Genomic DNA, 20,625 nt, shown 5'->3' with positions numbered 1-20,625 from the left:
CATTGTCTCCCCGGCTTCAAGCTCAGTTCTCTGCGCCGATGTTACGAGATTCCACACGCTCCAAAAGCCAGTTCTTCACTGCAACCTTTGTCAACAAAATAAAGGAAAAAAAAGCTTTATGGAAATGCGTGTGGCAATAATAGTGAATTAAAACACAAATAGAAAATGCTTCCCAATAACATGGCTTTTTTCCAATTTTTCTTAAGTTCACTAAGTATTAGCGAAGTCCCTTGCAGGTGGGGGGCCGTAACTTTCAGCACTAGACACTGTTTCCAGACTTCATATGCTGTCATTCTGGCCACCGGTCCAAGTCCTTAGTCATGACTTCAGCGGCTGCATGCTTGACATTCAGAAAGAAATGTTTTCCAGACATTACCTATTACCCAGTGAGTCACTTCTAAAACAGCACCTCCAGGGCTCTCTGAGAACTTAAAAACGGAAAGTACAGTAGTCACACGAGAGTCTCGGTGACGCTCGCAGTTACTCCGTTTCTCGTGCTGCTTTGTGTGCTGAAGCTAGAAATCGTACCCGGGGACCGTGCCGCGTTCTGAATTGCAAATAAAACATGGCGATTTATTTTTTGGACTGCAGGGCCTTGCTGACACTGTTCAGAGGTGTGTCCCAGTGCATCGGGTGCTGTTAATTGAATTTTTTCTATATTGCCCTGTCTAATAAACAGCTGCGTACACATATGAACTGTCCAAAGCTATAGATTGCTCCGCTTTTCTTCAGTGGTGCTGCAGACCGTCTCTCGGGCAGGAATCTTCTGGCTCGGCCTTTTATCAGTGATATTTTATATCACGACATCTTGCAATGCACCTGGGCGCATCCTCGGTGATGTAACCTGGATTCACTGGGTCTTTCTAGTCTTTTGGGCTCAGACACCATGACCCAAGCGACCCAACTACGGTTGATGAGACTCCACCCTCTGTCCAGGTTGTGCTACCTCGAACCCTCAGCTCACTTGTCCTGATCCACTGCCATTTAGATGTCCTCTCTGCAGCCTCGGTAACAGATTTTAAAGCATTCCTGCTCTAACTACCCATAATACCCAGTATATCATCAGCTCTACACAGAGTCCCCTGCAAAGGCCCTGTTGCAGTTTCGATGAACACGCACCTTCCACCTCCGGCATTCTGAGCTGCACTGCTCCAACGAAACAATTTGAGCAGAAGCTTCTGACAGCAACTCGACGTCTGACCTCAGCGATGCTTCTGTGATAGACGCTGGGAACCTGAGCCGCCTCCTTAAGTCAACCGTCAGCTGCCGGTCTCGCACCTCCAACACACATCTTTCGAAGAGTCTTGACGAAGACCCGTCGGAAAGCACGGCCATTCGGACCACGCACAATCAAACGCCTCGATCCCGAAACACGTGAAAATGTACAGGTGCCCAATAAATTGGTTGATGTACAGAAACACAAAGGATCCTGTTGAAAAGCACTGGTGGGGAACAGCCTCCCTTCTCAGCACCTTCCCCAATATTCAGCGTGTTGTACTGTGGGCGTCTGACCATTAAATGATTCCACGAACCATCAGAACTGAAATATGTGTCACAGTCACTGAATGAATGTTTTGTTAAAAAAAAAAAAACAAACAACGACGTGAAGTGCTGAAGCTGGTGTTTGCAGCCAGAAGCACAATAAAGAAAAACACCCTGCCCCTTTATTTGTTATGTACACTTGCGGTGTCTCCGGGAGCCTCAGCATCAAGGACAGAGGAAACGGATACTGAGCTGAACGCACACACACCGGCGGTGTGTGTATCCATTGATTATCAGCAGCGGCAGCGATGTGGTTTTCGGTGTTTATTGCGGTACTCAGACAAAACACGAGCGAGTAAATGATGACTGCGATGAAAGTCAACCTCGGACCCTCTGTCGAGAACATCTCGGTGTCTCGGGAACCTCTTCACAGATATACACGCTCTCCCCAAGGCCAGGTTTCTGATAAAACAAGCTTCATTGTTTTGGTGACCGACCTCCGCGGAGAACAGGGATCTTGTGGGAAAGCAGGTGTGACTCTTCAGAAATCCTCCAGACTGCTGCCAGAGGTAAGTGACGGCGCCGCCTCGAGTGCTTCGCCGAGTGCAGCCGAAACACCTGCTTGTCGAGTTCACCGCGGCTTCTCATCACGCATCCCCATTGCATTGTCACAAGTGCTTACTCTTACAAGCTGGCAGCGCGAAATTGTGTACGCACGCCACATGCACACCAACGAGAAAAGGCAGGCAGGAAAAGCGAGTGAAAAAATACTTAGTAAGCCTCAGAAACAGATTTTTTTAAGTTAATAAGTTCATGTAAAAGCCAGTCGGTAGATTTCTTTTTAAACCCTCGCTGTGGTGCTGTTTGTAAGAAGTCTATGTATCTATCTATCTACATAATCAAATAATTATGTATTTTTTCTACACAAACAAACAAACACACACATTTTCAGAACCACTTGTCCCATACAGGGTCATGGAGCCAACCCGGTAACACAGGGCGTAAGGCCGGAGGGGGAGGGGACACACCCAGGACGGGACGCCAGTCCATCGCAAGGCACCCCAAGCGGGACTCGAACCCCAGACCCACCGGAAAGCAGGACTGTGGTCCAACCCACCGCACCACCGCACCCCCACAAACAACCAAACACACACATTTTCAGAACCGCTTGTCTCATATGGGGTCATGGGGAACCAGAGCCTACCCAGTAACACAGGGCATAAGGCCAGAGGGGGAGAGGACACACCCAGGACAGGACACCAGTCCATCGCAAGGCCCCCCAAGCAGGACTCGAACCCCAGACCCACCAGAGAGCAGGACTGTGGTCCAACCCACCGCACCACCACGCCACCGCACCCCCACAAACAACCAAACAAATAAATAAATACATGTTTATATGTATGTTGTTTCTCCAGTGTGTAAGCTTTGGATCTTCCCACATTCAATTCATATTCATGGAAACTATACAATGTGGCATCGCTTATAATTTAGTACAAAGTTACAAATTCTGCTCCCCTCCACTATAATACTTCTTAGGGTTGTTTTCGGAATCAATGTGGCTCATTATTCATGCAAGACAGCAGTTAGCTGCTCTGTTGGCACCTGGCCACCCGAATTAACCGGAGGGACATTGAGGACAGGCAACAAGCAGACCCTGCAGCCGGCTGGTCTTATCTCGGTTCCCTCCTCTCAGAGCCACAAACAGATAGTACTCGTGCGACCCAGACGGTTGCGTCACGAACGGAGCGTGGGCAGCACCGACGGGGACGTCTATGTATCAGAGGGAGTTCTTTGAGAAGAAGACAGCTGAAGCGTATGGGACAGGCACACTGCTGAGGACGCCTGCATTTTTCAGGAGGGTGAGGAACAAGGGGAGAAGAGAGAAGCACGGCCAGCAGCGGCTTTAGGTGAAACCACTTTGTCCCTGGATCTGACCCTGAGGTTCACAGAGAGAGCGGAACGTCTGCTTTGCGAACTTCTAAGAAGCAACTTTGGTATTCGGAGAAGGAGCTACAGCAGTTCTGAGGAGGTTCCGTCAGCACCGCCGTTTTGACGAACGCACCGAGCTCAGCTTTCCGCCCAGATCATACTACGTTTTCCCTTTTCATCGTGCTTTTGAGCCCCGATCATGTCCGAGAGACACCTCAGGCTGCTCATCTTTGCCCTGGTTCCTTTGGTCCTCTGGGTTCCTACGAGAGCCCTGGCCTGTGAGGAGGCAGGCCTGCCCAGGAACGTGGTGGTGGAGTGGTTCAAGCAGCGGGTGCTGGACGTGCTGGGACTGAAGGAGCCGCCAGTAAGTGGTGTGGTCGGACCCCCCCAACCTCTGATGTCCCGGGTGGGGAGAGCAGCCTGGGCGGAGAAGAGAAGGTCTCATGAGGAGACATCGCAAGTCATTCTCTTCCCAAGCTCTGGTTAGTCACTCGTCCAGATGAAATATAGGGTTTCATCTCAGCCTCTTGAACCCACTGCGCTGGAAGGGCTCATATTCCCTCTGTTTCTGAGGGCGCAGGGACACTGAGCGAGCTGCCCGGGGTCTTGAACAAGCAGCTGATACCTACAGCGTAGAAAAAAATTACACGGGGGTCTGAACGATGGCTTACACTTACTCATTAGCTGATCCTTCTCTTCAAAATCACTTACAGTGTTAGGCTGCCTACGGTTACCTACCCATTTACACAGGTCAGTAACTGTTGTAGTGAACCAACTCAGGGTAAGTACCTTGATCAAGGGTACGACAGGAGGTGGTATTCAAACCTGGGTCTTTCGGGGCCAAAGGCAGGAGCTGCAAGCATTTAACTACCTAGTGCTCCTGCTTTTCACTGGTCAACTTTGTTTATCAATTCTCATCAGAATTTATTGTCCACAGTTATGACAGTTATGCCAGTTGTGTAAGAGCCCTCAGTGTTTTAAAGAAATATTTGGGTAATATGTCACAGTAGAACGATTTTACCCGAAGGGTGAAGCTCGTAGGGTTTGAATTACTTTTAGCACTGAGAAGTTGTGCAAGCGCTTAAGTCATAGGGGGATTACGGGGTCGCAGAAAAACGTGGGCCAAAACTTCTTCTCTCAGCCTACACTAGAATGCATGTGCTCTTTGCTGTTTTCATCTGTGTTCATCTTTCATGTTGGTCAAGTTCTCCCGGGGCTTTGCTTCTGCAGATTCCACTTGCGCGCACACTTTGGGCTTTCCAGTGCGGGAGGGCAGCAGCCACTTCACCTACTACTTCCAGCTCTCCACCCACGGTCAGGAGACCGTGGTCACATCTGCCCACTTCTGGTTCTACGCAGGTGAAGGGGCTGTGAGCAGCAATGCCTCTGCCCCCCTGTACATCCTCACCACCCAGCAGCAGCTCATCCATGTGGCCGAGGAGCCTGAGAGTCGGATCGCTGACGGATGGACCACGTACCACGTGGGGCGCCGCCTCTATCCTTCCATAGCTGAGGGGCCCTTCATGGTCCAAGTGCGCTGCCCCACTTGCAGCTGCCAGGCAGATGCCGACAAGACCCCCTTCCTACATCTGCACACCCGTTCCAGAGGGCTCGAGCGCTCGCGCAGAGCCCCTATCCCCTGGTCGCCGTCCGCTATCGACCTCCTCCAGCGGCCGTCAAGGGACAAGCACGACTTCGGTGACTGCCGCCGCACTGAGCTCAACATCTCCTTCGAGGACCTGGGCTGGGACAACTGGATTGTTCACCCCAAAGTTTTAACCTTCTCCTATTGCCATGGCAACTGCACAAGCCGGGATCGAGTGACCACCGTCTTGGGCCTCAGGCAGTGCTGCGCCCCAGTTCCGGAAACCATGAAGTCACTGCACTTCCACACCACTTCAGACGGAGGCTACTCCTTCAAGTACGAAACGCTGCCGAACATCGTGGCTGAGGACTGCAGCTGTGTTTAGTTCCCAGTTCCGCACTGTATGTATGGATTGGATGACAATGAAAGTGATGCTCTGCTAATTTAAGCAGGATACTTAAACTTTTACACTTTTCAATGAGAATCTTTGACAAAAGTCTGAGCTCTAATTGCAGTCTGAAGACTGACTTTGGTTAACACTCAGCTTGAACTTGTGATACCCTCCTGTAGGGGGCACTGCTGATTCACTAACTTGCAGAGCAGCTCAGAAAGAACTAGTCCTAGACATGGCACCGAGGCATGGCAGTGTAGAAAAGGATCAAAAACAGTAAAAAAATAAAAATAAATAAAAAATAATCGTATTTTCCTTTTTGTCTGAGCAACTGATAATGATTTAACATGTGCTTTATTTTAAATTATGCTAACTTTGTAATGAACACGGTGCACTGACACTTATAAAACTGCTGCCTTTAGTCAGTGTCTCACTATGCGGATTTACTCAAAGGCTTCCAAAACAGTAACTGCTGTTAGGATCCACGGATCGTAAAAGAATTTGTGTCCGAAACACCTCTCTGCTAAAGCGAAGACGTGATTGGAAAGGCTGCGATCCAAGTGTCCCCATGTCAAGTGCCAAATATTTGGCACGAGGCCCACAACCCTTAACCAACAGACCTCTATATCGTCAACCTTTAAAATGTATGGAACGCAGTAATGTGGCTACTGAGACTGGTACACACTTGTCTGAACACACACGTTATGCAATGCAGTGCTGTTTGAAAGTATGTGAACCCAGTACGGATGGTCATTACTCTTGCATAAAATTTCGAAATATATTACTATTTTATTATATTTGTACATTAAAATATTATTGCACCCGCACTCCTTCCGTGTTTCTACTACACACGCGATTTCCTCTACAGCAACACGTGGAATTGCTCATTACCCACCTATTATGTCACATGAGAAACACTGATTCTCATTAAATAACCATTTCGTGGTAAAACTAAGGGACACAAGGGGTTCACATATTTTGAAGCTGCAAGGACAAGGATGGTTGCGTTAACAAACGTTCGGTTGCTTAAAGTCTGGCCTTAAAAATGAACTAAAAAAACTAGGTATGCAGTGTGCTCTTAATAAAATCCACATTAATTAAATCAGATTTTAAATGTGCCTCGCTGTGCCTAGGCTGCGTGTTCGGATGTAGGTTCAAATCTGACTCGGTCTGCACGTGTTCAAATGGGACTCTTCCTCAACCCATTATTATTATACTACAATTCATAGAGGAGAAACATCACTGTGTTTAATTTTTTCCTAACAAAAGCCTTAATTACCAAATACATCAGTACTTGGTGTTTAAATTTAAACACCTCAGTCACCCGTGTTCACAAAGGGAACTTCAGGTGTGGGACAGAGCATGAAAACACATTTCTTTGGCAAATATGTGAGTATTTCTACACACCATGACATCATCAAGAAAGGAGTCTGGGTTGTGATTTAACAAGAGAAGAACTGGGGAGAAATGTATTTTTTATATTAGGTTTCTTGGATCGCTTCATGAAGCCCGGTCCAGTAAATTTGAATCTTATCATATTCCCAGAAAAATGTATCAGAGTGCCTGGCACTCTAAGTGCAAGTGTGAATGTACAGTATAATATCAAGTTAGCAAATATGTAACCGCTGTGATATCAAGTCAGCTGATAAAGAACACTATCGTACACTTTCTCATTACTGCATTGCGCCACCTTCCACCCCACATCACTAATCACACCCGATTTCCTGCCTTTTTTCAATACATGTTTAAAAATGCTTCATCATATTTTCATTGACCATGAGGTGGATTAGGCAGAACAGATCCAAGCCACACAATGCTACACACACCCACCGTGTAGCAGCCATAACTCCCTTCTTCCCATGGCATAGGATACCTTGTTACATTCATCATTCTTCAAAATTATACTGTTCAGTATTCTATTTGATGAATTGTTAACAGCACATTACTGTATGAGGATTTATGCAGTGCTCTTGCTATAATAAAGAGCACTGTCAGGTTAGAAATTATCACACCTAAATTTATGTAGTTACAATAATCTGCATTTCATTTATTGTTTCAATTCCTGCAAACACAAACCACTAACAGGTATTGCTGTTAGTGGTCTATGTTTGCAGGAATTGCCACAAACCTAAACATGTCTGTTTATAAGAATATTGTCGCACTTAAATTCATCAAAAGCAATGACTTCATCCGCTGGATGCAGGTTATGGATGATCTTGAGCCTCTCCTGGTCTTCTTGGATCATGCTTTTCTTGGGTGGTTGGCATTCCTTTGCCATCTATGTTTAGCTTTATGAAAATCATACACAGTAATTTTTGAGCTCATATTACACAGCAAACCCCTCAATGTCCTTCTGGACTGTCATCATAAAGGCAGTCAAGAAGCTGATGAGATGGTCATTGTCACTAGTGAACCTGCCACCCCCAAGTGCTCCCTTTCTTCTCTTATTTTTGGTCAGGTTGCAGGGGCTGGGGGCCCAGAGCTAATTGTAGAACTGAAGATTTTTCCACTTTTCTGCAATTAAGTTTCAAACTTCACCTAGGACTAAGTTTTCTATGAAAAGGTGTCCAGTGAGCCATTTAAATGCTTTCCAACAAAAAGTGAGAAACTTTATAAAAAAAATTAGCAAACAGTGGTAGGAACAAGAAATAGCCACTAAACTAGTGAATTAAAATTTCTGAATACAGAACTGATTAATGCATCTTTCACCTAGTACAGCTCACACAATACATAGCAGCACTATACTTTTAGTAAGTATGGTGTTACAATTCATCTTAAAAGGCTCTTAACATTCACTAATTGTTCCCCTAGTTACTGAGTAACATTCACATGTCATTTCACACAACTGCACACAGTCCAGTTCAAATGGAATCTTTATTTTCTATGAAAAAAAATCCAGTTACAAAATGTATAGAAAGTGAAATAAAAATTGAATACCTAAATATTTCAGTTTTTGTAGGAAAATTGTGGCATTTTAGAAATACTACAATGATACAAAACAGTCTAAAATTGTACAAAGTTTTCCCCATTTCTTGAACCATCAGAGGATCACACAGATGCAAAAAAAAAAAAAAAAAAAAAAAAAAAAAAAAAAAAAAACAGTATGGCATTCTACACCTTAGTAAACAAACTTGCATTAATACAAGCCCAATCATTTTAGGATGTGATCAATTAGAATTACTTGAACTATTCTGTAGCAGAGAAAACTAATTACTGCCATCGGAATTTTAATAATTGGTCCTCAGGAAGGAAAAACGGAAATAATCTCAAGGTTTCACTGTGCAAATTCCTGGTAAGACTGATCTGATCATACTGCCCATACACAACCCATTTACCTGCATAAAAATGATTTACTTTGCATTTCAATCTACTTTCCTCCTTTGCAAGTTTTCCTGCAACCAAAAAAAGATGGCACAAAAGTTGTGCACTTAAGACAATTTAGAGAATGCCCAGTCATGTAATCTACGGCTCAGAAGAAAACTACACTCGCATCCAAAAATTGGAGAAACACTGGCGAGACAAACCTCACACAAGGGGGGGAAGACAGTGTGGAATAATGTTGAGAATAACCAAGATATTCAAGCATTTCCCAGGTTTGTTTCTTGCGCTCAAAATCAACTATTAGCCTTTTAAAAATTGATGTAGAGGATTTACTTGTGTCATTACAAACTGTGCAGTAGGCTGCAGTGCTAATGCTACAGAAAAATAAAGATTTGCAACGAGGGGCTGAGGATGGATTGCATAACTGAAGCCGGGTGTCCAACCCCTAAGAGTCGGAATCAGCGTGTTAGAAGCCCTTGAATAGTTGACAGCTACCAAGTATATTTGTGATGGTTTTCAGCAAATTCCAAAATGACACCTATGCATGAAGTCCAGGTTTTGGAGAAGGCCGACACCGAATCAACCTTTCTGGAATGGCTATAAAATGTAAACACCAGGTTGAGACCACATCCCTCTGCACCATGCAACAGTGAGTGGGAAGAAACTGCTCAAGTCCTGCACACAAATCAGTGGCAGCAGCAGGGCTGTCCCAGGGAGTGCAAGTGGTCCAGTAACATGCCTATGCAGAACACATTCCAGGACTGTGCTTTGGTACTTCAGGATGACCTCTTCTGCATGAAGAAATATTTTTGCATTGTCCTGATAGTCACTGGCCTTAATACTGTAAGGCAAGCTTTCAGCCTCTGGTACAAACCAACGCCCTGCATTGCACTCTTGATACACAAAGCCACACAATATTCAGTGTCCCCAGCTGTTCAGCAGCTCTTCTGTAATATGCTTCTCCTTCCATGGAATGAGTTTGGTAGATGGCATCAGCAGACAGTACAGCACAACAGAAGATTCAGGCTCTGATACCTAGGGAGGCAAGATAACCAGTGAGCTTTCATGTGTGCTATACCCATGCACTGCATATAACTTCAGCAACTTACTGTAATCTACCTTGTAAAGGCTTGAGTAATTCAGACTAAAATTAAAAATTGTGACAGAGGAACATCAGGTAAACAGCTTCTAGGAGAAATTGCCAACCTTTATCGCAGGCTGCTTCCTGCTTCTCCTGTGCAAAGTTCAATCGGTTCTGCTCCACTGCAGTACCGTTGGACTCTGGGCTGCTGCTGCGAGATGGGCTGCTCTCCTCATTCTGATAAGCCAGGTCCAGGTGCTGCTGGGCCAGCTTCAGGTGCCGACGGAGGCGTTCCAGCTCACGGGAAGATGACTCGTCCCCAAAATTGTCACGGCCGGAGTCCACCAGGTTGTCACGGAAATCTGCCTTAAGGTTGCTGGCCATCTTCCCTGTTGGACCTTTCTTCATTGCTGTGCTATAGCCAGGAGGGGCTGAGGCCATGGGGCGGCAGAGCGAGGCTTGTTGCCTGGAGGATGCCCCACGGCGAGGAGTGCGAGTACGGAACGAGTCTCGAATTCCACCTATTCCCAGGTGCAGCATCTCCAGTAGGGTGAGGAGGAGACAGAGCCCACTGACTGCATACATGATGAGCAGAAAGATGGTTTTCTCCGTTGGCCTTGAGACAAAGCAGTCTACAGTGTGGGGACATGGACTGCGTGTGCACACATAGGAGGGGGCCACTTCAAACCCATACAGGATATACTGGCCAAACAGGAAGCCCACCTCAAATGCCACACGTGCCACCAACTGCAATACATACACCTTCATTAAGCCATCCCTCTGGATCCTGCGGCGGCCATCATGCTTCTTTGCAGATGGCTGATTCTTCTCTTTTTCAACCTCAGTGGTCTCCACAATCATAGGATCTTCCTCACCATTGTCCTCCATCTCCTCATATGCACGATTAGTACGCCTGTTGATGGTTAAATTCTTCCCCCGTGGGCGGTATTCATCATCATTCATGCGGGCAATTCTGTGCATGGCGAACCCAAGGTACATGATCGTGGGCGTTGTGATCATTATCACCTGAAAGATCCAGAACCTGACATGCGAGAGGGGTGCAAACGCATCATAGCACACATTCTCACAACCAGGCTGGCCCGTATTGCATGTGAACTTGCTCTGCTCATCGTAGTAGATGGACTCCCCACCCACCACAGTGAGCACGATGCGGAACACAATGAGCATAGTCAACCAGATCTTCCCCACAAACGTGGAGTGATTGGAGATCTCATCCAGCAGCCGGGTAAGGAAACTCCAGCTCATGGTGCCTCTTGGATGAGTCTTTCACTTCTACAAGGAAAGAAAGATCATTTTAGTAATTAACACTTCAGAAAACTCCTACAGGTTGGGAGAGAAAGCACTTCAGACTTCATACATCAACTGAGAAATTCCAAATTAAACAAATTCAGCACCCATGCTATACATTCAATTCTGTAGAATGCTGATTCTACTAGATGTGTTGGCACCTCTTACCACAAAACTGTCCCCTAGTGGTGTCATGGGAATAAGGCTTTATTTACACTACCAGTCAATAGCACAAGGTTAATTTAGGATCAGATCATTTCTCTTCAATAAATTGTGACAACAAATTTGCACAATAGGTTGATTTCATGAAACAAGTTGACCCTTAGAGCGCTGAGTGCAAGAAGGGGCATATGCCGAAAACCTTGCAGCTACAGCTTCCAGGACCCAAGTCCTTAGAACACTGGCAGTGCTGAACAGACATCCAGGCTTCAACACATAGAAGCCCAGCATTTCTCCACTGTACTCACTTGTATAGACAAACATCATGGAGGTGCAACATAAGGAACCTAAATCATACAACCTGCTTCCATTTGTAATATTTAGGCATTGTGCTTTGACATTTTGACCTCCAGATAAGTGTTCTGCTTTCTTAAAAAAACCCTGGGACACAATTTCAGATAACAGGACTGCTTATTCCAATTCTTGAACAACATTTCCATTGCCAGGATATTCCTTTTATATTTATTCATTTAGCAGAAACTTCTGTCTAAAGCAACATACATCACAGAAAATTCTGACTTTCATACCAGTTGACATATCATAGCTTAGAGCAGTTGTCTAGATCAAGAATGCACAATAATGCAGTGGCACACCCTGCCTTCAGACTCTGTGCAGCCACAGCTATTTCCCCTGGAACTGGTTTTCACCCAAATCTGGAAGGGAAGGTGTGGGGTTGGCATGCCAGTCACTGGCGCCAGGTGAATGTGTTAACGGGCCTTTGTGCTCGCTCTTACGGAATGCTTCCTCTAGTCCTGCACAGACATGTTTGGTACTTAGATCTGTTGCCCTACTGGCAACACGGGCTTCGGAGATCATCCTCAGTCAAAAGACACACCCTTCATGAACAGAGCCAGGCTATACTAGCAACAGCAAACTTACAAGTGATAGAGAGAAGATGCATGTCTACAACCATCTGAAAAATTAACATTGTTCTTTAATAGGGAAGAACTTGTTTGCAGTGGTCTTTTAAAAGATGTACTGTACCAATTCACCACATCATTCTATCAGAGTCACAGGTGTACAGCTACATTAGCCACCATTTCTTTCTCCAGTTTCATTTAAATTCAAGCAGCATCACACCAGAACAATCAGCATTTGGAAGAGATGTCAGTTTCCTTGAAGTTTGGAAATTACTAGCCAACTGATGGCTTTACTTCACAGCTGGCAACCAGACAGTCACCTGTGTGATGCTAATTACAAAGAACTGGGTTTATCATGTACTTTAAGATCATGTGCTTTTAGTGACAAAAAAATGCCACAGTACTCCTACCTTCTGGCTGGAGGGGATGGATTTCTAAACAAAGCAAATCACTGAAGTTCATTGAGAACCAGAACCTGTTTTTTTACATGGTTACATATTAAAAGTCAACTAGATTTAGCTTTGACATCTGTGGAAGGAAAACACTTCCAGTACAAGTTTCAGCTCTAGCACCACCTGGATTATTTGGAGTTTATATGCATGCCCAGTTACCAAATTCCAAGTTGATGCTTTTCTTGAAAAAGAATGCAATGAAGCCACAATGTAGATGTAAAGGTAGCAGATCAATGTTTTGAATGACTATACACTGGCCACAAGAAGCCCCAAGCAGGGCTCTCAAATTCCTATACAAAGAGGGGAAGGAAAAACTCAAAGTAGTATACAGAGTTTATGAAGATGCCATCTATTCCTTCCTAAAGGAATTTAGTGGGACTTGTAAAGCTCATCTTTAAGTTACAATGCAATGGGGATAGACGGACTGCCATTTGCAAGATCAGTTTCCCCATTTACCTGGAAAACACATATGTCTAGTGCAACTCAATTTTGGAGCCTTAAAGGTGTTACAAAGAGGTGCAAGTAGTTAGAAATCAGGATTCAACACATGCAAGGCAAGATAACAGCTATCTTCATGTGTAAAGCTATTGGATGGAGTGAACATTAGTGCTCTGAATTTTAATTCTCAGGAATGTTGAATCTGAGCTTTAAAAATACAGGATGGGGAAGGTAAGAATGGAGCTGCTTTACTGTAGTAAACAATTCACCTTAAGTCATGTCGCATTTAGTTCAAATGTACCGATACTAATCAAGTTGAAACTAAGAAGATTGGTGAGGAAGCCACAAAAACCTATGCTGACAAATGTACTAATGGACCCCCTAAAGAATCCCAAGCACAGGCGTTATCCAGGCTTCAGTACTCAAACCCATTCCTAACCACAAAACATTCCCCAGGCACAGGAGAAAATAAGCCTGAAGCACAAAGATAGTAAGGGGGTGTGGCACAGCTGGTTCAACCTCAGGAGTAAAGGAGCCAAAAAAAAAAAAAAAAAAAAAAAAAAAAAAAACCACAAGTCGCTACGCAAACAACGCACAGTAATCAGGCAGATTGTTTCAGTATCTAAAAGCCAATTCCATTCACAACCTGCAACACTAATATTAAACAGACGGATGTGTACTAACTGCAGGCAGTTTGCCGAGTGCATTAACAGGTTCTCAGATATTTTCCACATGAACTAGTAGGATTTTTGATTGAAAGGGCTGAGAACTGCTTACAAAACAATATGAACACTGTGCTGAGAGGGATTAGAGGTGATTAAAAAAATACAGCAAACAACCTGCATTGTTGTAAAAGGCTGGAGGGTCCAGAATGTGCCATCACTGATGGAAAGCCAAATGAAGACTAATCCTTCATGAAAATCAGAAGGTTAATTAACCAAAAAAACCAAATTATACACACACGCAAAAAGGAGTTTTGCCATCTCACATGATAGATGGAGCAGACAGGAGCTCAAGAGAACTGAGCCTGATATGCTGAGACACTTCTAGATTGTTGAAAGGGACTCAGCAGTTCTGAGTGAGACAGTGAGCTCATTGTCATTCCACCACATTGGAGCCAGAATTAATAACCTTTGCACTTTTGATTTTGGACCACCATGCAACCCAAGGTGAAAGAGCATGGCAGTCCAGCTAGAGCATAATAAGAGATCAGGTCCTGCATCTAAGAGATCCATTCCTTGTCTTGTAGGCCATAAGCAGTCATGGACCAGAGCTCTTCAAACCGTCATAATAAAGACAGAGAATGAGCACAATGGATTGATGGAGAAGAGGCTCACAAGGAAGGAGAAGTGCCTTCAGCTGAGCAAGGAAGCTCCAACTGAAATTCCAGCAGAACCAGTGTCCTTTTCACAATTCACTCACAGTAAGGCAACATTTTCATACTAGTTTATGGGTGCGCTTACGTTTAGGAAGAAAACCTTATTTTAGTTACCCTAGCCTACTATTCGCTTCCGACCACGTCCACATTGCACAACCACCAAAGAAAAATGTATTTTTAGCGTAGAATTTTTACTTCAGCGCAAGTTTGAAGTAAAAAAAAAAGGGCAGTTCAAATGGTTTTAAATTTAACGAGGCAAGTGCGCTCTTTGTGTTCGTCGTAGTTCGGACTTCATCTGCATTGTCCCCCACTACTACTTGTATTCTATCCCCCCACCCGAGTCAATTATTATTGTCTACTAGTCTACAGCCATGATTTCGAGACGCATTTTCGTCCAGCATATTATTTATCCCAATTGAACTGCAACGCCGGCGTCCTTCCGCAGCACTTTTTTTTTTTTGCCCGGGAAAAACCAGGTGTGCTGCCGCCCGGCGCTCGCGCGCCAAACGAACACGTCTCCTCACCGCGCGCCACACGAACGCTAGAGCAGCGCCATGGAGCGTCTTTTTATGTCTCGTGCCGCGCGCTCACCACCAGCAGGAACTCCTGAAGTCGCAACAACGGACACCTTCTACATTCGCACAAATAAACGAAGAAAAAAAATTAAGCGGACTTCCTAAAATTAAGTTTTCCCAAACACGCCGTCAGCCTCACCTAGTCGAATTTGCTCACGTTGCTCCCTTGTCCCGCTTCGGAGTGGCAGTGATGCTCCACGCCGTTTTTCCCTCTTTTCTGGCCGTCAAACAAAAGCGCCACTCGCCATTAACCCGTTCGCTTCAGCACAGGACCATGTGACCCCGCGCGCCGCGGCCGCCAACTAAATAGCGCGCAGACAAAGGAATATCCCGAAATTCCTCTCCTGTCCCTCCTCCCCCCGCGCGGCACCCGGCCCACTTAAGGGGCCCACGCACGAAACACGAGACAGAGCCCGAGAGACGCGTTCCCGCGGGCCACTTCTACCCGCACACACTTGCAAAAACACACAGGCGTGTGTGTACCGGCAGCGATACGACGTGGCCAAGATGACCACGTAGCGAAGAAAAAAAAAAAATTATAATGTTGGAAAGCATCGCATTACATTTAGTGTTAAAACTATAATTATAGAAACACTTCTTTTGCAGAACAAAGTGTCCCGACACTAATTGGGGGAGAACGTTATACTAAATTTACAAGGGAAATTGTAATAATCGTATATATATATATATATATATATATATATATATATATATTGTAAGGTGCGAAGCAGAACTCGGCTGAACTTTAATCTTTAACGTGGAAATCTGTACTAAATTTCCTTGAATTATTAAATAAATTATACTAAATAATTGTTTATTAAATAATTTGATGTGGTTCCTGATATTAAAAGAAGTTTTTAATCTAATTACTGTTTTTAAGTGTAATGAACTGACTGTTCCGTTACTGCTATAACAACGGTCTCAACTACGAAACTGACTGCTGTCCAGCTCAAAAAATGGAGCAGACTGCGATTCATAAACAACCCGCTGGACATTGTATGATATAAAAGCCGAAAATACACGCGTACCGTGGCCGCCGCGCAGCTGCAGTGTTTGTCCGAGTTCACTGGAAGGCCCGACAAATCGTTTGTCCAGATGTTTCCACATGGACGTTAAGCCATCAGATTGCTGCAAGAACTCTATTTTCACTTGTGCAAGTCTTCTTAAAAACAGTCCTAGAGGGAATACAGAAAACTTGCCATGGGGTTCTCTATCTATCTATCTATCTATCTATCTATCTATCTATCTATCTCAGTGTGTAACTTTAGGAGCAAAGGAAAATACCCCCTTCAGACAAGTAATAACAAAATTTTTATTCTTCTAATAATTTGTAGCTTATGAACACTTTTCTGTATTGTGAAAGACTACATTTATTATAATGAGACTTTAATAAGGAAGGCATTATAAGTATTGTATTGTAGCATACGTTAATACTTGGATTAGAAATGTACAGCTCACTGTTTTACAACATAAAGTTACTTGTACAATTGTGAGAAAAGCATAATTTAAAAAAGAAACATCATATCATATCTTTGAAAAATAAAACAGCAATATTAAAAACATCACTGACTGCGTGGGTTTATTTAAATTTCATTTACCACCACCTGATGCTGTGCCCTATGCCATTCAGAAATGAACCAACACAAAGAAAGATTGTAATATTTCTTAGGATTACTTCAGTATTAAAATGCTTAATTTATATTTTTTCTTACAATTATAATGGCATTAAATGCCATTAAAGTGCAAAAACAGAAAAAAAAAAAGGGCTTTTGTCTTTTTTTATTTAATTAGGAAGGTTTTGTCCCATTTTGTGTTTCAAAAGAGACATTTTTGTCTGTACCCCATAACTTTACAGATTTTGCTATGAGAACATTCTTCAATATGCTGTAAATGTATGAGTTTACCTTCACTGATATTCAAGGTACTCTCCAATCTATGAGAATACTGTTACAGTTATGGCCATCAGAAAACCTGTTTTCCCAAGGTACGGCGCATTTACAGAAGCTGAAACCAAATCCGACTGCCTCCTCTATACACAACCCAAATCTTCTTTCCTTACAGACGCTATTGGTTTCATGACACAGATATACTTATGGCGAGTTAAATTTGCATGATTTAAATTGTGAGAGATTGGGATTTGGTGTCCTGCATGCCTGATTTCTTCTTTTTGCTGCCTTAATCTTGTACTCATCACTCTGAACCAGTTACACCGCACACATTGCAAACGACAACAAACAAGGACAAAATTAGGAAACCAAAGCCGCATCCATCTATTATGAAATTAACTAGTGTGAAATAACCTAATGGTGAAAAACTGTAAACTGAAGTAAAAGCTTACATCAATAAAATATCGGAAAAAAATCCAAAAAATGTATTGGCATGTGGAGCACTCATGGGTCAGGCAGCAGTGTTCGGAACCGGCCAGGAAAAAGGACCGCCAACATAAATTTTCCAGGAAAATGGCCTTGTGTCTTTATTCATGCAGATGATTACAAAAACTTAACTTTTTAGAAGCAGATCATTGAAGATGTTTGGTGAAAGATATTCTAAAACCCCTCCTTCCGTATTTCATTCTGCTTTCACGAAACCAGAGCTGTGAATGACTATCCGTGCTGCCTCTTCAGACGTTTGCCCTTCCTGCCTGCGTTGGTGTTCGGAAGTTGTTGTCATGAGAGGATTTTCCTCTGGTGCACTTTCGCTGGGCACGGGAAGGGAAGGGAGGGGAGGGAGGGGCGTCAACTCCTCCATAGGCCTTTGTTTCTGGTTTTGCGTCTGAACGAACAATGGCTGAGCTGTTAGCGCATTACGCGCGATCGCCTCGGACATGGCCAGGGTAGCGAACTGAACGGTCGAGGGAAGGTTAACCAAAGGAAGGGTCTTCCAGCAGCCACTGAGGATTTATAGCCCTCTTCACGTCTAGTGGAGGCCCCAAGCAGAATATGAATCAAAGGCATTCGTGACAGTCATGATGCTGCACTGGGGGAAAAAATAACACCTAAAGGAGTCCGTAAGAAAGCTCTGTCACAATTGTTATTCGTACCTGTGGAAAATGCCTGCAGAAAGGTGAGAAGTTCCGCGGTGCCTGCGTTTCAATAGGATTCCCACGAAGGCTCATTGAAAGGTTTGCTCAAAGATCTTATCCTTTCTAAAGCACCAGCTATATACAAATGGCCTTCCATACAAATTAAAACCAGGTGCACCCATTTGTTATCCAGTCAGAACAAATTAAGAATGTTGTCCCAATGCTTGCGGCTAAAATCCTTAACAGCAAAATCAAAGTGTAATTGCTAAACATTATTATTGTATTTCATAATTGCTCAGGCAGTCGATCAGTTGGTCTATGTTTATTTTCACCTTTTGTTTTTATTACTTACTCCACATAACTTGGGCTGGTCTGTAACATTTGTTCAAGACCATACATGCATTTTCATTTCTTCCTTTGGTTTTACTGTTTTCCACCAAATTCTGTTATTTTTCTCATCTTTGCAAAACCTGGAACCCCTTTTCCATGTCCATATGACCAGATACACCTGGCAGGACTCTTCGAAGACCAAGGTCCAAACAGAAGTAAAATTCTGAATGGGACAGCTGGTAATGTAGTGGTTAGAAGTATACTGCCTTTGGATCCCAACCTGTGGCTGTACTACCCTTGAGCAGGGTAATTGCTCTGATAAATTTACCCAGCTCTAAATGGGTAAAGGGGACACGGTGGTGCAGCGGGTTTGGCCTGTGCCTGCTCTCCGGTGGGTCTGGGATTCAAGTCCTGCTTGGGGTGCCTTGCGATGGACTGGCGTCCCGTCCTGGGCGTGTTCCCTCCCCCTCCTGCCTTGCGACCCGTGGTGCCGGGTTAGACTCCGGCTCGCTGCAACCCCTCTCGGGACAAGCGGTTTCAGACTGTGTGTATAAATGAGTAAATAACTGTGACCTTAATGCTGTATGTTGTATTGGAGAAAAGTGTCAGCTAAATGAATAAATGTAAATTTTGTTTCCCTGTATGTGTAACTCATCTATAGGAGGAATGACAATAAACTTCAGTTTGACTTTAAAAGAAATCTGCAAACCAACAGCGACTTAATCTGAAGCAGCATCAGCAAGTGAAATACTTCACCTACGTCCACAGGCACCACTTGGCCATTTCGCACCAAGCTCTCCTGCGCATTTGCTCAGTGCCGAACATGTTTACAAACATGAGAAAAAAAGTAGCCGACTTGGGGAGCTCCAGAAGATAGCCGTCCTCCCTCAGTACCCTCTTTACATGACAGACTTGGGTCTTTTATTTGGATAATAAACTTCCCAGGGGTCAAGTGTTGACACTGAATCCCTTTAAACTCGACTCTCAGTTCGACTATGATTTGGAAAATATTTAGCATATCGAGCTGCATTTTTTTTTAATAATGAAGACAGAATGTCTCTTGTTTTGTGTACTATTTTTTTCAGAATAACATGCCAAACACTTCTTGCTACTGTTTCATTCTGGAAGGATTCTTCTGCTGTCATTATATTTGTTCATTATCAACTCTCTAGTTACAAATAGAGGTAATAAGTCTTGTTCAACATTTCTTCTTTCCCGACTTATTTTCTCATCTTTTTTCTCAGCTATACAAAGTCGTGAAAGCTTACTGCTTCCCTTCAGCTCCTGGGTGAACAGCGGGATGTTGAAACTCCAGCAAGAAACTTAGAGAACACAACGAACTCTACCAGGTCCTCGACCAAAGAAGGCAAATACTCAAACTTCTCTGGATTTTTTGTACCAGGTCTTTGCGTCTTGCTGAGCTCATATTGTTGGTGATGGAGGTGTGTCCTCCCCCATTGCATTTGTTCTTTCTCATGTTAAAGACAATGCTTTCCACAGTCCCCATAGCAATGGCACTGGAATCTCCACTTCAAGCCTGGTTCACACCTGGGGCAGCTCATGACTCCCACCCCAATACCCAGCCCTCTTTGTATAAAAGTTAATAAACGTCCTGGGTCCTCCTAGGTCTCTGACTTGCTTAATCCTTCAAAGAATTACCTTTTTTTCCAGCTGGCTTCTTTTCGGTACATTTCCCAGCTTGCGTTTAATCGTGACAAATATAACACACCGCCGATGAGACACAATTCAGATCGGTGGTGTAGGGAAGTTTACAGCTCCCAGTCCTCCTTGAGTTGACAGTCCCAGTTAAGCAAAAAATAATTGCTGAATAGCACCAGGAATAACAGTGAAAGTATGGTACACAGGAATTTCAGAGAAGCAGGTAGCTTCTCCAGCCTGTGGGGTCACACCTGTGGATTTTGGCTTTTGCTTCATTGCGCATCTTATTCCAATTACCCACGGCTGCAAACATCTCCCAATTTCAGGCACTCCTAATTCCAACTTGTGCGGAGATGTAGAGTCAGGTGCCAGGAGCGGTAATGTTTACCATCTGTGGTTGTGAGTTCACTTTGTGACGTGAACCCCCCCCCCCCACCGCATCTACAAGGCATTCATCTGTTAATTTACCACAGCATGACTGCATAAAGTAAAAGACAAACAGCAGAGTATTTTGAACAGGGTTCCTGTTCATGTTCACAGTGCTTTGTGTGAGTAATTTGCCAAGCAGCCCGCAAACTGGGACTGCCACACTGGG

At 44.1% G+C, this 20,625-nt stretch overlaps 2 protein-coding genes across 2 annotated transcripts; one reads left to right on the top strand and one right to left on the bottom strand.

Annotated features, from left to right (window-relative positions):
• Positions 1–3,300: 3,300 nt before the first annotated feature.
• Positions 3,301–5,381, top strand: inha (inhibin subunit alpha). Its single transcript, XM_018735521.1, has 2 exons — positions 3,301–3,893; positions 4,642–5,381. Exons 1-2 carry the CDS (start codon positions 3,611–3,613, stop codon positions 5,379–5,381), a joined length of 1,023 nt encoding a protein of 340 aa, XP_018591037.1. The 5' UTR covers positions 3,301–3,610.
• A 3,114-nt stretch (positions 5,382–8,495) lies between these two features.
• Positions 8,496–15,463, bottom strand: LOC108924211 (gap junction gamma-1 protein-like). The gene is made up of 3 exons (XM_018735431.2): positions 15,159–15,463; positions 9,915–11,082; positions 8,496–9,743 (listed from the first exon to the last, which is right to left on the bottom strand). The coding sequence occupies exons 2-3, from the start codon at positions 11,053–11,055 to the stop codon at positions 9,730–9,732; spliced, it is 1,155 nt and encodes a 384-aa protein (XP_018590947.1). The 5' UTR covers positions 11,056–11,082; positions 15,159–15,463; the 3' UTR covers positions 8,496–9,729.
• Between the last annotated feature and the right edge of the window lie 5,162 nt (positions 15,464–20,625).

Source organism: Scleropages formosus, chromosome 21 (genome assembly GCF_900964775.1).
Source record: "Scleropages formosus chromosome 21, fSclFor1.1, whole genome shotgun sequence".
Lineage (NCBI taxonomy): Eukaryota > Metazoa > Chordata > Actinopteri > Osteoglossiformes > Osteoglossidae > Scleropages > Scleropages formosus.
Note: the sequence above shows the minus strand (reverse complement) of the source record. Positions and strands in the feature narration are given on the sequence as shown.

Bases quoted from the DNA above. Each gene is read 5' to 3' on its own strand.
- inha (XM_018735521.1), top strand. From the start codon at position 3,611: ATGTCCGAGAGACACCTCAGGCTGCTCATCTTTGCCCTGGTTCCTTTG. The intron at 3,894-4,641 runs GTTAGTCACTCG...TTGCTTCTGCAG, and splicing joins CATTCTCTTCCCAAGCTCTG to ATTCCACTTGCGCGCACACT.
- LOC108924211 (XM_018735431.2), bottom strand. From the start codon at position 11,055: ATGAGCTGGAGTTTCCTTACCCGGCTGCTGGATGAGATCTCCAATCAC.